General features: G+C 39.6%; 1 protein-coding gene across 3 annotated transcripts in view; it reads right to left on the bottom strand.

Moving 5' to 3' along the window:
- The window catches only part of EPAS1 (endothelial PAS domain protein 1), a 75,140-nt gene that overhangs the window by 50,311 nt on the left and 11,529 nt on the right, over positions 1-13,300 (bottom strand). For 2 of the 3 annotated variants that reach the window (XM_085543121.1, XM_085543122.1), the window contains exon 1: positions 4,875-4,951. The exons of the other annotated variant lie outside the window; for it this stretch is intronic. In XM_085543121.1, the coding sequence (XP_085399247.1) occupies positions 4,875-4,936 (62 nt within the window). In that variant the 5' untranslated portion in view covers positions 4,937-4,951. Of the gene's footprint in view, positions 1-4,874; positions 4,952-13,300 lie in introns of those variants that run through there. 3 annotated transcript variants of the gene reach the window in all.

Genomic DNA, 13,300 nt, shown 5'->3' with positions numbered 1-13,300 from the left:
AAAGTATTCCTTGGCTAATGTTCAGTTTTTACCCTGGAAACTGGCTTTTCGTCTTAAAAATAGTATGAATTCCAGTGATTTTTTTAAAAACTGATTACTCAATTTCAATACAGATAAATAGAGATAAAGCTAGTTTAAAAATAAATTCCAGGATTTAAAAAAGGTTTGTGTACATTTCCATACACAGACATTGGAATCACAACATGCACGCAAACACACGAGGCTCAGCAGTCTATACATCTGCCTCCTCATTTTTGAGGTTTTGTGAGCAACTGGGGCATAGCTTCAAACTTGATTTTTATGGTTTAATGATAGAAAAAGGTAAACAAAACAAAGAAACAATAAAAACAGACAAAAAACAGCTATGAGCCTCACTCACCTAAATACGCCTTCAAGAATGAATTAAGGCTTCCATAGTAAACATCACATAATTCATGGTAAGTTTACAAGAGCTACCAGCACAGCAAGGATTTAAACCATTTACTCATTTTTCATCATTAGCAAACACATTCTTAAAGTTACGTTGGATAGAATTATACTGATACAGCACCTCAAAGCACTAACGACATGCTTTGACTTACCAATATTATATTGTATATATATGTATAATAGTTAGCTCTCAGAAAGGTACTCATGCTTGGATTTAGTGTATTCATAATTTTAAAGGCCCTTCCCAGCATGGGGGGAAGGGGAGCAGACAACAAAAAACAGAGGACAGAAGTATGTTAGAAGCACTAGCGAACATTATCCATTTAAACTGCTAATGGCAAGCTCTGCTGTTATATTTTTATCATTGCTTTTCTGCAAATTACTTTTATCAGTGATAATTTAGCTTTTATTTCATTATCTAGCACAGCAGAAAAAAGGAAAACAGATTTGTTTTACAGCAGCTCCAGCACTTGCTCTGTCCATTAACATTGACAGATGAAGGTAAATTAAAGCTCTTAGACCACATTTTCAGCATGCATGATAATGAAACTTCTCTATCTAACCAATGTGTGTTTCTAAAGGAGTACAGAGTGTGTGCTAATGCTTTTATTTTCTCCACACAGTGAACCAAAGTTTTCATATTTTAGAGAAAATGACATAACATAGAAAAATTTGAGAGCATGCTATGTTCTATCAGCCTCCAAAAACATCTCAATGCAAACAGGGAGAATCAATGTTTTAAACAAGGAAATTATTGTATTTCAGACATCTGAACAGTGAAATGGCACTTTCCTTCCTTTCAGTTTTCTTAAGACCACAAAACCACAGAGAAATTGTGTTTGATTAAAATATTCTATATCCATAAAGAACCCTGGAAGGATGTTATTTGTTCAAATGTTGTTCTTCATCCTTAGGCATATTTTGAGCTATTCCACTTGCTTCCATAGAGGTAAACAGAGCGCTTTATAACTTTCTTCTAAAATAATAAACTTATTTATAGAAGCTAATGTAACTACACAGCTGTTCTGGGCAAATGCTGGCCTTTCCATTTAAGTGATAGCATAATGGCTTTGATTACAAACAATTTTGCAGGAAAGAAAAAACCCAAAATATTATTGACTAAAAATGCAACTAACAGTCATTAGTAACAGCCATTCTCTTAAGCAGTATAGCCACTCCCATTCTTGTACAAAACATCTTTCCACCATAAGCCCAACACAAAGCCTTACTAAGAATTCCAAAAAGTCTGCTAACTTGCAGCCAGATGTTTGGACTTCAGAAGAAGACCACCTAGGCTAACATTACAGAAAATAAATAATTCCTTGAATTTCTCAGTTTTAGATACTTGGGATTGTTTTAACTTGTAGACCATGTGAAAAGGTTCTCAAAAGCAATAAATGGTGTTAGTGTTTGCTCACTTTGAAATTGCCACCACAAACCAAACATAAACACTTATTAACATATAATGGAAAATTAAAAGCTAGTGACAAAGAATTTCAAAGAGAAGAATATTCTACGCTGTAAACACAAAATGAAAGAGTTCTGCTACCATAATTTCTTTAATGATTTGTGAAACAAATTACCCACTGTTACTTGTCAAATTCCATTTCATTGTCTAATAAAAACCATACTTTTTCTTAGAAAAAAAAAAGTATAAATCTTTAAGTCTGAGATTAATTCAGTTTAACTCTTATGTCCCCTCAGCAATCATTATATGACCAATTACAAACAAATTTTACTGCTGGGGCAGGTCACTGATGAAAATAGATTAATATTAAAAAGCATGGAAATTTGGAAGAGCATGAAAATACTTCTTGGACTTGCACCAAGGCAATTTCAAAGCACAAACATGAATATAATTTAATCATTTCCTTACAAGTAGGCTTGGGGACAGGGCTCCCAAAGCAATGATAAAAATGAAGTCACAGAGAATATATTTTAAGAGGACCTTTACTGAGCTGGGGGAAGAGGAAGAACATGTTAAATATTTTTAACCAGCTTTCCACAGATGGGTCTAAATCCAGCTCTTACGATTCTTCTCTGTCACAACCCACTACAGAGGTCAAAGGCTGAAGCTTTCCCAGAGGTTCACTGTGCATAACAAACACTAAGAGTTCCCCAAATTTGGGTTATATGTAATGGCCCGAGTGCTGTGGCCATTTACATCCCATACAGACCCATTAATATTGAACAGGGCATAAGCAAGGGCAGAGAAATGCACAAAATCTTCCACATTTTCAACTGACTTTGCCTTTCATGCCTCCAAGAAGTTGGTGCTTTAAAACTTGCTATGAATGGATGACAAAACTCCTTCACTGCCAGTAAACAATCATGTTGTTATAAATAGCAGAGGGTTTTTTTTGTTTGTTTTTTTGTTTTTCCTAACGTATTAAAACTATTAGTGATCTGTTTTCATGCATTACAAAGATTTTTTTTGTTGTTGTTATTTTGATTAGAGGTACAATAAGTGATTTGAGATTGTCAGCTTTCCAAGCTGGACTGGAGGAGTAAGTTCAATACCCTATGGTTAACCTGGAGAAATCCTGGAGATATTTGGTCTGTGGGAGCTTGGCTGCTCTGCCAAAGACGAAGTCTCAATTTCTTATGCCAGGCATCTGACCTACATGGTGTTCCAGGTCCATAATTTATCATAAAACCAACAGAAGGGACACCAGTAGAACTGGGAGGGCTAAATAAGTGTGTTAAACTGTCTAGGAAATTGTTGTTCCAACTGCAGTGAGGACTCCTCCTTCTAAAACTACAATCAAACCAACCATTTTTCCTTGAACTTCTTGAAACACTTAAAAAAAAATATGAGGAGCCAACAGGCTGGATAATGTTCCAAAAGAAGCCACCAGAATGATCAAAACAGGAAAGAGAAACTACTAAGTTTCATAAGGCATCGGTGACATCAGCAAACTCTGTTTAAGGTTCTTTTTTTTTCTGCTCCAAGCTGTTCATACAGCACTAGGGAAGAACAAAGGGACCTTAATGATTCCCCTTCACAGATTGCACAGCCCGATCAGCATGACCCACCCACCACCCATTGAGGCATGTGGGCTCCATGAGCAGGTGTTGCAGAAGCTATAGACAAACACTTGAAGGTTAGTGTCTTCACAACATCATGTGAATGAGAATTTAGCTCTTGTTTTTCTTGTGAATATGGCAGGTACCTGTAAATCAATACTCTTCACACTCAGTTGATCTTTGACATTACTGTGCCCTACAAATATGCAGAACTTGTTTGGCACACGACGATGTTCCAAAAACAAGAACTTCATTGTAATTATGGTTTTGCGTTGTATGTAAGTATCGGTGACCACAAAATATATTTAAGGCTATTTGCAGTATATGCAATTCTATTCAGCGTGTAAACATCTCTTTCTTAAACAAAACTCCACATTAGCTATGCTGATGTCCCCCAAGCGTTTTGGAGCTTCATCACCACATGCTCTCCTCATCACTCCCTGCCTACAGTAGCACTCATATCCATCTGTGTACCATCTTACAAGTCTCCATTACAAATTTTACACTTTCCAAGTTCAATAGATGCACAGAAGAGACTCAGCATTAGCATATGCTAAATGTCTTCTGTTCCTTAATAAAGTCACCCTACAGGAAGCAAATGCAAATTGCTGTCTTCCATATACAAGGTGTGGTCTCAAAGATCTTGTTATTAAGCCATTGATCTTCAACTTTAATTCTTCCTATGTTTCCAGTACTCAAATTCTGCTTGAAATAACTAAGATACTATTTCCCCATGCTGAAATTTATTACCAAGTAATTCACTTCATTGATTTAACAGTAACGAACAACTAAGAGCACCAATTTTTAAACAACAAGAAAGGGGTTTAATGATTATTGCAAAAGTTAACAAAAGGATTCCTATAATCCTTGCAAAAATCTGTTTGCTCATGACTCTTATTCAAGAGTCCTACATGCTGTTTTCTCTGTTTTCCAAGGCCATAGCTTTGCACCCTAATGATGCTCTGGTTTTATCAGAAGATTACGCTAGCCATGGCTAGTATCTTATCTAAGTAATCCCCCTGTGCTTGACCAAGGCTAACGCTATGTTAAGGGTATGAAAAATGTGCTTTGCTGAGGAATAATATACATACCATTTGGAGAAAAGGAGCAGCAACGTCTAAGGAATAATTAGTAGAAAATGTTTATTTTCCTGAAAAACAAAGCAAAGCAGAAGCAACAAAAATACTCATTTTGTAGGAACCCTTATTAACCATCAGACTGAAAGCTGACTCGTATTAATAATGATATAAAATCATGAGGATTTCTGCTAAAAAAGTATGTATGGTCAATGAAATCAGCAAGGCAGACTTTTGCTGAGGATTTGGATAGAGCAAAAGCGAAGCTGGTTGCCTGTTAAGGTAATTTGTGTGTCTATTTCTTCAATCCTTTCAGCCTTCTTGAAGTATCCTTATCCTTACCTATAGAGATACGTAGGGAATAGCCCAGGTGGGCCAGGTGAGAGGTGGATGTAGCCCAGCATCTTCCCACCAGCTCATTTCAATCAGCGAACTCCAAGATGGGCAGATAAAACAGAGTGATGGTTCCTAAAAACATTCTCCCAGCCTCCGTGTGTTACCCACAGTTCTTTACTGAACCAGTTTGGTCCAGTGGCTACAGTTGCTTTTGATTGCTAGCATACAGATGAGACTCAGTAAAAACCTTTTAAAGTACACGCTGGTAGGCGAGCACAACGCTTAGAGCTTAAACTGCTCATTTCCTTTGCTCACTGCTTATGGTCTGGTCTGTCCAGTCAATACAGTCCTGCTGTATAGCAGGCAACGTAGTGCAGCCTTATCAGGAAAACTTTATGCTGTGGAATTGGGCTCTACAGAAAGGGCAGAGCCACCTTGTCCCTTCCCAGCCCTCAGGCACCATTAGGGTAATACACACCACCTCGCCCCAAAAGGTAGCCTCACCAAGCCTAAACAAGCACTTACATCAGGAAAAGGAAAGTATACTTCTCTTTTTCTGTGCAGCTCACATTGCACTGAGCTTCTCTTTGCCTTCATTTCAGCAATGTTCCTCATTAAAGGAAATAGAAATTTCCTTATTAAAAAACCCAGAAATTTCCTTATTTTTGCAGTTAAGAGAAACTCAAGTGTATAAAATTTGTGAGACATCATTGTTCTGACACTTTTTTTGCTGACTTCTCAAAAATGTGCATTTCTGCAATTTGATTCCAGATCGCCTGCAGGATTCCCTAATGCTTTTAAAATGCAGACAAGATCCAGTGCAACATAAGCAACTGTAATATTTGCCTTTTGTTTCTTCTTGATTTGGCAGATCTGACAACCAGAGAGCTTTTCAGATCTCTATTTTGTATAGTACAGCTAAGACTAGACTTCCTCACTGTAGCATTCACTGGTTTTCACTGTTAAGATTACAGTTCCCTTAATTCACTTTTTCAAACCACAAGCTTTTAAAGCCTACTTAGACACACAAGTGCACTAATTTGCGCCTTTAAGATCTATCCTCTAAAAAGTAGAGGGCCATGACTATCTGACAGTAGAAGCTGATCCAAAACTCCCGAGGCCTTCAGTATTCAAGATCAGATTTTATGGTAATACAAAGAAATGATTACACACCTATGTCATTACCTCATGTGCAAAGATCCCTAATGACAGCATACACTCTGTAAGACTGCATGAGACACGGCATACTTTGCAGTGGCATCACAAATTTGGCTTTCTTTGGGGACAGACTACAATCTAGATCTAAGTTTCATAAAGAGAAATTAACAAATTTTAAATAAATACGTATATATCACTTATTCTTTATCTACTGCAATACACATAAGGAGTATCTAAATAGTCATGAGCACTTCACATTCCTCTCTGCACAATATATACAAAGAGATTTACAGATATTTTTGTCAGCTGCAGGACACAATTCACAAGATATGCCCCAATCGTTTTTGGCAGCACAAGCATAACCCCATTTTTCTAATGCTTCTAGTTGGTCTGTCTGCAGCTTCTTCCTTAGATAAGAAGGTTACTCTTGCTCCTGCAGAAGTTCAGCCTGAGGAACAGGGAACAAAATCTTATGCGTCACAAACTGACGGCCTTTAGGACTGAAAACATCCAGCGTTAAGCAAGCTGCTCCCCTCTCCCTTTATCTGTAAGCACAGGCATTTTGAAAGTGCCTATCTATCTGCCCTGACATGTCCTTCAAAGGAGAGCAGTATCTTACTGCTCCAAAAGCCAATGACGGAGGCCTCTGCCCCTCCGAGATTGCTATCATTCCCTTCCTGCGGCGAGGCCCATGTGGATTGGTGATCATGGCCCTCAGCACCAGGCTGCACAGCGTCCCAGATGTGGGCATGTGCACAGCCACGTGAGGGACACAGGGTGTTTCCCGGCTCTGAATGCAGATTGCTGTGTACAGCTACATGCTTGTTTACTTGACTATGAACCATATTTAGACATGTGTACAAGTGCACAACCCTGAGCTGTTTATGCAAACAAAACTCCTGCTGAATGTGGTGGGCATTTGCCCCCCTAAAAGCTTCACAGCAAACACTTGCAACTAAATCATCAAAGAAAAACAAAGGCAAAGCAATATGGAAAATAAGAGGGAGAGCCTCACAGACACCCTGCTACATTTTGATCAAAGAACATTTATAGTGATATTTACTGAAATCCTTTAAAACAGTTCAGATGGTTTACACAGTAGAGACAAATCCTCTTAGTAGAGACTGCCAGGTACTAAAATGCATTCTCACCAGCTTCTCTATAGAAGGGGAATCTCTCTTCCTGATTGTGGCCTGCGTTCTGCTTTTGGCTAAGTTACATCCAGTCCAGCATCTTTTATAGTTCTTAGGCTTCTTCCTTAATCTTAGAACCAATTCAGTATCGGTCTACTTCTACAATACAATTTCTATTTGTATGGTCTCTCCACGACCCCAAAACCATCAGAGAGAGCCCAGCTTTGTACTGGCACATAAAGAATCTTCTCCACCATTTGCAAGAAAAATGCTCAGATCAATCTGGTTTATTGGACATCCATGTGTCAAAAATGTAGTATATTTATGTAATCCTCCCAGAAATACTGTTAAAAATAGTGTACTAGATGTCAGTAGTATTGCCATTATGTTACTCAGGAAATTTTCCAATCGCCATATCAATTAGATTATAATAAAGCTACTGATGTTCTGATGTTAAGAATACAAAGTAATAAACCACTCATAACCGATTAGAAAATGACCTTCTAACATGGATTAACTGATAAAAGTGTACTTTTAAAATTAAATTAACCAAATTAATAAACAGTGTTGCAAGAAGTTGCATGTAGGCAGCATGAACTTTTCTATGTCAAGGTCGCTATGCCAAAGAACAGGATTAACAGCTTGAAAGCTACACTTAGAAGGGGACAGCTGAAGATGCTGTGTTGGATGACCACCTTTTTGAAAATGAGTTACTGACACAGATCATTTAAAAGAAAACAGGAAGGTCCATTGCACCCTGCCTTGGCGCATCACCACACAGCCCCATCTCCCGCCCGCAGTCAGGCATCTCCACCAGCGTCACAGCTCCTGAGGCGGAGGCCACTCACCCGCACATTTGCAGGGCCGGCCTTTTAAAAGTCAACTGTCTGACGGGGCAGTGACCAGATCGAGTCACAGTTATACAAGAAGCAAGGAAATATTATGCAAGACCACAGGAAGTCAGAGGAGACAGTATTCTGGGCAGGCCTGGCAAGGAGTCTGTGTGAACTCCAGCTAACAAGCAGAGCTCGGTCATTGGCGCCAAATTCAGCAGAGAACATTCCCAGTGCTGCAAAGGATAACACTCCCCATGTTTTTGCCAGTGGGCTGCCGTCCAGGACGCCATGTACCTGATGAGATGCAGATAAACCCAGATCTTATTTTTTGCCAAGTCTTCATTTATTTTTAAAATTTTGAGCGTATTTTTGTCCAACATTTGTTAGAAGTGGCAAATGGTTTGTTTTCATGGCTTTGCTAATAGACCACTTGCTCTTATGCTCCCTATAATTTAACCTACAATAAGCAACCTACAAAGAAAATGTGTGGCAGAAGTTTCACTTTTTCCATGCATTTTGCCCATCTCCACCTGAACACACCCTGTGAATAGGGTTTACGAGGGTCCTGGATTCTACTTCCCTTGGCATTTTGGAATCATCGCAGCAAGTGGACCTGACAAAAATAAAATGACACCCACCTCAAACAATGACAGTACTTCAATCTGTTTCCATGCAGAAGGTGACTGTTGGGGTGTTTTTTCGTTTGTTTGTTTAATTTTTGAGAACTACCTCATCCAGGTTTTACTTGACAAAGATATCAGTTCAAGTGCAGTGAACTTTGTCTCCAAAATGGTTGGCAAAATTGGCCTCAATCTGGCAAATATTCACCATCTAGCAATACAAAAGTGCGGAGAAGTTTCATGATTCGTTCTAGGACCTACCTTGAAAACACCAGTGGTTTGATGTGGAAATCTGTTTTGAGATTTACACACATACTTCCAAATAAGCAGTGCACCATGTAAAGTATTACACAACACAAAACAATTACCAATTGTGATGAGTGTAGACAAAGCATTCTCAAGAGAATCTGTTTTATGTTTGTAATCAACCTCCTAAAAAACAATAGGGCTCTCCTTCCAGCAAATACATAGTACAAACAAAACCCAAACAGTACACTGCTGCCTTGATGGAGGAAAAGATTCTGAGAAGTAAAATAGATCTTCAGCAGATATGAATTGCCATCAGCAATGAGCTGATTTGAAAAGTTTTCCTCATTACCATCCCTTATGGGAATGATGAACATACGTAACTCCTAACATGAGATTCCCGTCTTCCCCATGCTTTAGGCATGAAAAGGTTCCCATATCCTAGCACTTTTGCAAAAATAATTAAATGAGCACCACAGCAACACAGGAAAGTGAAAATGTTACCGGTGACAATGGCTTCATTGTTACTTTAGCATAACAATGTCCAAGATTAATCATGAACCTGACAGCAAACACCAAACGCATACATACACAATTGGGCCTCTCCAACCAAAACAGATCTTTCTACAGCCAGACCCAAAGCTATCACTGCTCAGAAGTTTACTTGTTTCTCCAGCTGAAGACAGCAATTCCTTTCCAGAACAAAGAACTCCAAAAGTACTGTGCAGGTCTTGATTCAAACTCACACTGAAGGTTTTAGTCTGGCCAGCATAAAATATTCTGCACTCTCTAGTGTTAATACTAAAACATTCTCACATTTGTCAAAACTGGTGAGGCTTAAACACACTGAAACACCCAGAAATGCTGAGGAAAAGTATCTCATAGGCATCTATTTCAAGGAAGTATTTCATGAATTTTGAAATGCCGCTAGAATTAAACTAGTAAATCATTCTACAAAGGCAACAAGTTCTGTGAACTAAAGTGCAAGTATAATCTTGCTTCTCACAGTTCTGCAAACTCTTGATGTACTCTGGTATCTGTACCATAATTTGCTGCAAGAATGAAGATGCCTGGATTTACTGCCACTGGGAAGGAAGAAAGGAAGACCTGGGCAACTACAGGCTGCTGAACTGCAGTCTCATCTCTATGCCTGGGAAAACCATAGAGCAGGTTCTCCTGGAAGATATGTTAAGGTGAGACAAGGAGGTAATCCAAGACAGTCAGCACAGCTTCACCATGGGCAGATTGTGCCCAACCAGTTTGGTGACATCTATGACAGAATGACAGCACTGGTAGACCAATGAAAGGTAACTGATGTCATCTACCTGAACTTCCACAAGGCTTCTGACACGGTCCCACTCCAACCCTTCATCTCTAATTTAGAAATACATAGATTTGAAGGTTGATCTATTCAGTCTATTTGGCACCGGAACAGGTTACCCAGAGAAGCTACAAAGGCTCCATCTCTGGAGGCCAGGTTAGGCACCCTGATCTAGCAGGTTGCAACTCTGCCCAAGGCAGAGGGTTTGTAACTGATGATCTTTAAGGTCCCTTCTAACTCAAGCCATTCTATGATTCTAATCACTATCTGATTTCTATTCTAACAAAATTCTACATTGAAATTTCTTTTGATGACTGCATTTCCAACTAATTTAAAGGCAACACGCGCCAATCCAAAAATCATACTCTGAACTTTATGTATCCAATTCACATTCATCTACAGCAAATCAAAATATACCTATTACCACAAGATACAAAGCATTTTCTACCTTTGGGGTAGAAGGTGAGATGTTTTGGCTCTCAACAGGCAGTATAGAATCCAAGGGAATGGCATGGAGCTGCGTCAGGGGAGAGTCAGTTTGGGGATTAGAGTGGCTGTGCACTGGAACAGGCCCTGGGTGACAGCCCCAAGCTGCTGGAACTCAAGAAGCATTTGGACAATGTCCCCAGACATAGGTCTTGTATTTTGGGTGGTGCTACATAAAGCCAGGAGTTGGATGTGGGATTCCTTCAAATACAGGACACTCTAGATATGTATGTATATATTTGTTTTCCCCGTGGTAAGGTAGTTTCATATTCCAGAGACTTCCTGTAATCTCTCTAACAATTCCTGGTATGTGAGCAAACTAAATACTTTCAGTACAGCATATTTAAATAGATTTGCACATTAAATGTTTCCTTCTATAACTTTGAGAATCAGAAGTTACTTCCCACACAAGTAACTACGTAAGAACTGATTGTTAGTTCACTTTTGTACTTTCTTGAGTGTTTAACCACATTATTTACTTAATCCACCACTTCACCAAGGTAAAAGCCAAGTAGAGTGATCATGAAGAGGGATAAAGGCTCATACTCTACGCTGTTTATCTTATTTTCTTCAAATGCATTTTCACAAAGTAGCATGCAGAGATCTCAGACAAGAACTGAACTCTGTTTTGCAAGAAGTATTATGTACATAGGTTGCTCCAGAAGCAACACCTTCTATTTATTTCCATGGAAACTACAACAGATACAAAGAGCATAATAATTTGATAGAGCAAATTCTCATCTAAAAAACACTATTTTTCAGCACACTCACCACCATTAGCTGAGCATTTTTGCTAGTGATGAACAAGAGCTTGCAGGTCATGCTGGTAAAAATCTGCATGGCCATCCAGAACATGGCTTGTCTTTCATGTTGCTCTCACCACTCACTACACCACCCACTGCCTCACTTTCACAGACATTATTTGGTTTCCTTAAATGTTCAGCGACTGTTAATGAATGTCAGCGGGTGCAGTTTTTTCCTAGTGGAGTAATTCAATGACACACCTTTGCTTAATATGCACTTCAGTATCAAATGCCACTTTGTCAGACTGCCTCTCTTCTGCCATCTGTCACACGGTAACAGAACATAATAAAATATTGGTGGGAAGGTTCAACTTCTACTGCCATACCACCAACATCCACCTCTGATGTCATGGGCCAACATAATCAAACTGGAGGCACTACTTTCAGAACAGACCTCATTGACTATCAGGCTACAGGAGCTGGAGTTGTTTTGGTATAAAGACACAGTACTCAATCAGCTATGTAAGGTACAAATGCAAACTAAGAAACACAAAGAAAGCAGCACACATCCCAGAACAGTAATGACTTGGTAGGTTCACTCCATGGTTGCAAATTAATTAAATCACAATGCAACACAAAATGGTTTTTTGCTTGCACTGTGTCCCTTACACTGACTCACTCCAGAGAAACATTATGTCTTCATGCTGGCATGATTTGCTCTTGAAGTTTTTAACAACTCAGGCTCCAGACACTCAAATCATTCAGCTTTGTCTTTAGCTGGAGCTCTGCTCCACATCACCCATCCTTACTCCTGAAACCTGAACTGCAACCTGCAATGTAGACTTTGCTCCCTGCAGCATTCTGCTCACAGTATTTCCCAGGTTTGAAGAGAAGCCACTACTCACACAACAAGCACCATCTGTCAGCCTTAAATAAATAAATAAATAAATAAATAAAGCTCAGAAAGTAAAACTACCAGTAACTGAGGTTCATGACTTCATTTTCGAGAACCTGGCATTGTGTTATGCTCTGTTTATGGTGTTTAGTTTTGTGGGGAGGGGAGTGGAAGTTTTTCTAAGCTTTGGCAGGCAAAGAGACAGGAGTGGTGCTGCACAGATAACAAGCTTCTTGCTTTATCTTTTTTTTGAGGCCTGCTTGTACACTATGCAAAGCTGCCAATAAAAGCCTGTTCAAAATGTTATGCTTTTCTCACTCTCTTCCTCAGCCTCAGGAAAGTCTGCTCCCTTCTCCAGGCCTGCCTGTCATGCACAGGCAGGAGAACCTTATCCTGAGCAAAGACCACAGGCCCATGGAAGGAGCTTGCTCATGCTCACCTATCTACAAGCAGTCCGGGCTGACTGTAATTCAGCACTACTCTCCTCCATTGCAGCTCTTAGATCAGAGAAATGGAGACCAAACAGTTGATGTTTGAAGTGCTGCCAAGCCCCCAGTCTGTGAGGAGCTTTGGTTTCTGTGCAACAGTTGGATCTTTCTTTTTGTCCTTGTCATGCTGTTGGGTTGCTTACCGACCCACATCTAGAGAAAAACTGAAGCAATCTACGTGGTTATCACCTTCCAGACATGTTTAGGGCTGTACAACTCCCTGTCCCACCAGCACCCCATCTTCTGACCTGCATAATGATCTCATATGACAGGAGGGCTCAAATCGAAGGTGACGTAAATTAGGGCTTCAGTCACACATCAGCACATGGGTGTAACCTGTATATTGAGGGATAACATGTAGCGGTGCAGTGAAGAAAGCAAATAGCCAGGAGAGTGAGAGATAACCTAGCTCCTTCCATTTGACAACCTCCTGTTTGTGTGTTTTCAAAGCAGGTTTACTACATGAGCTTCTTGCTAAACACAGCTATGGCATTGTGTGGGGCCTG

Source organism: Coturnix japonica, chromosome 3 (genome assembly GCF_054131305.1).
Source record: "Coturnix japonica strain WE chromosome 3, WE-NBRP24, whole genome shotgun sequence".
Lineage (NCBI taxonomy): Eukaryota > Metazoa > Chordata > Aves > Galliformes > Phasianidae > Coturnix > Coturnix japonica.
Note: the sequence above shows the minus strand (reverse complement) of the source record. Positions and strands in the feature narration are given on the sequence as shown.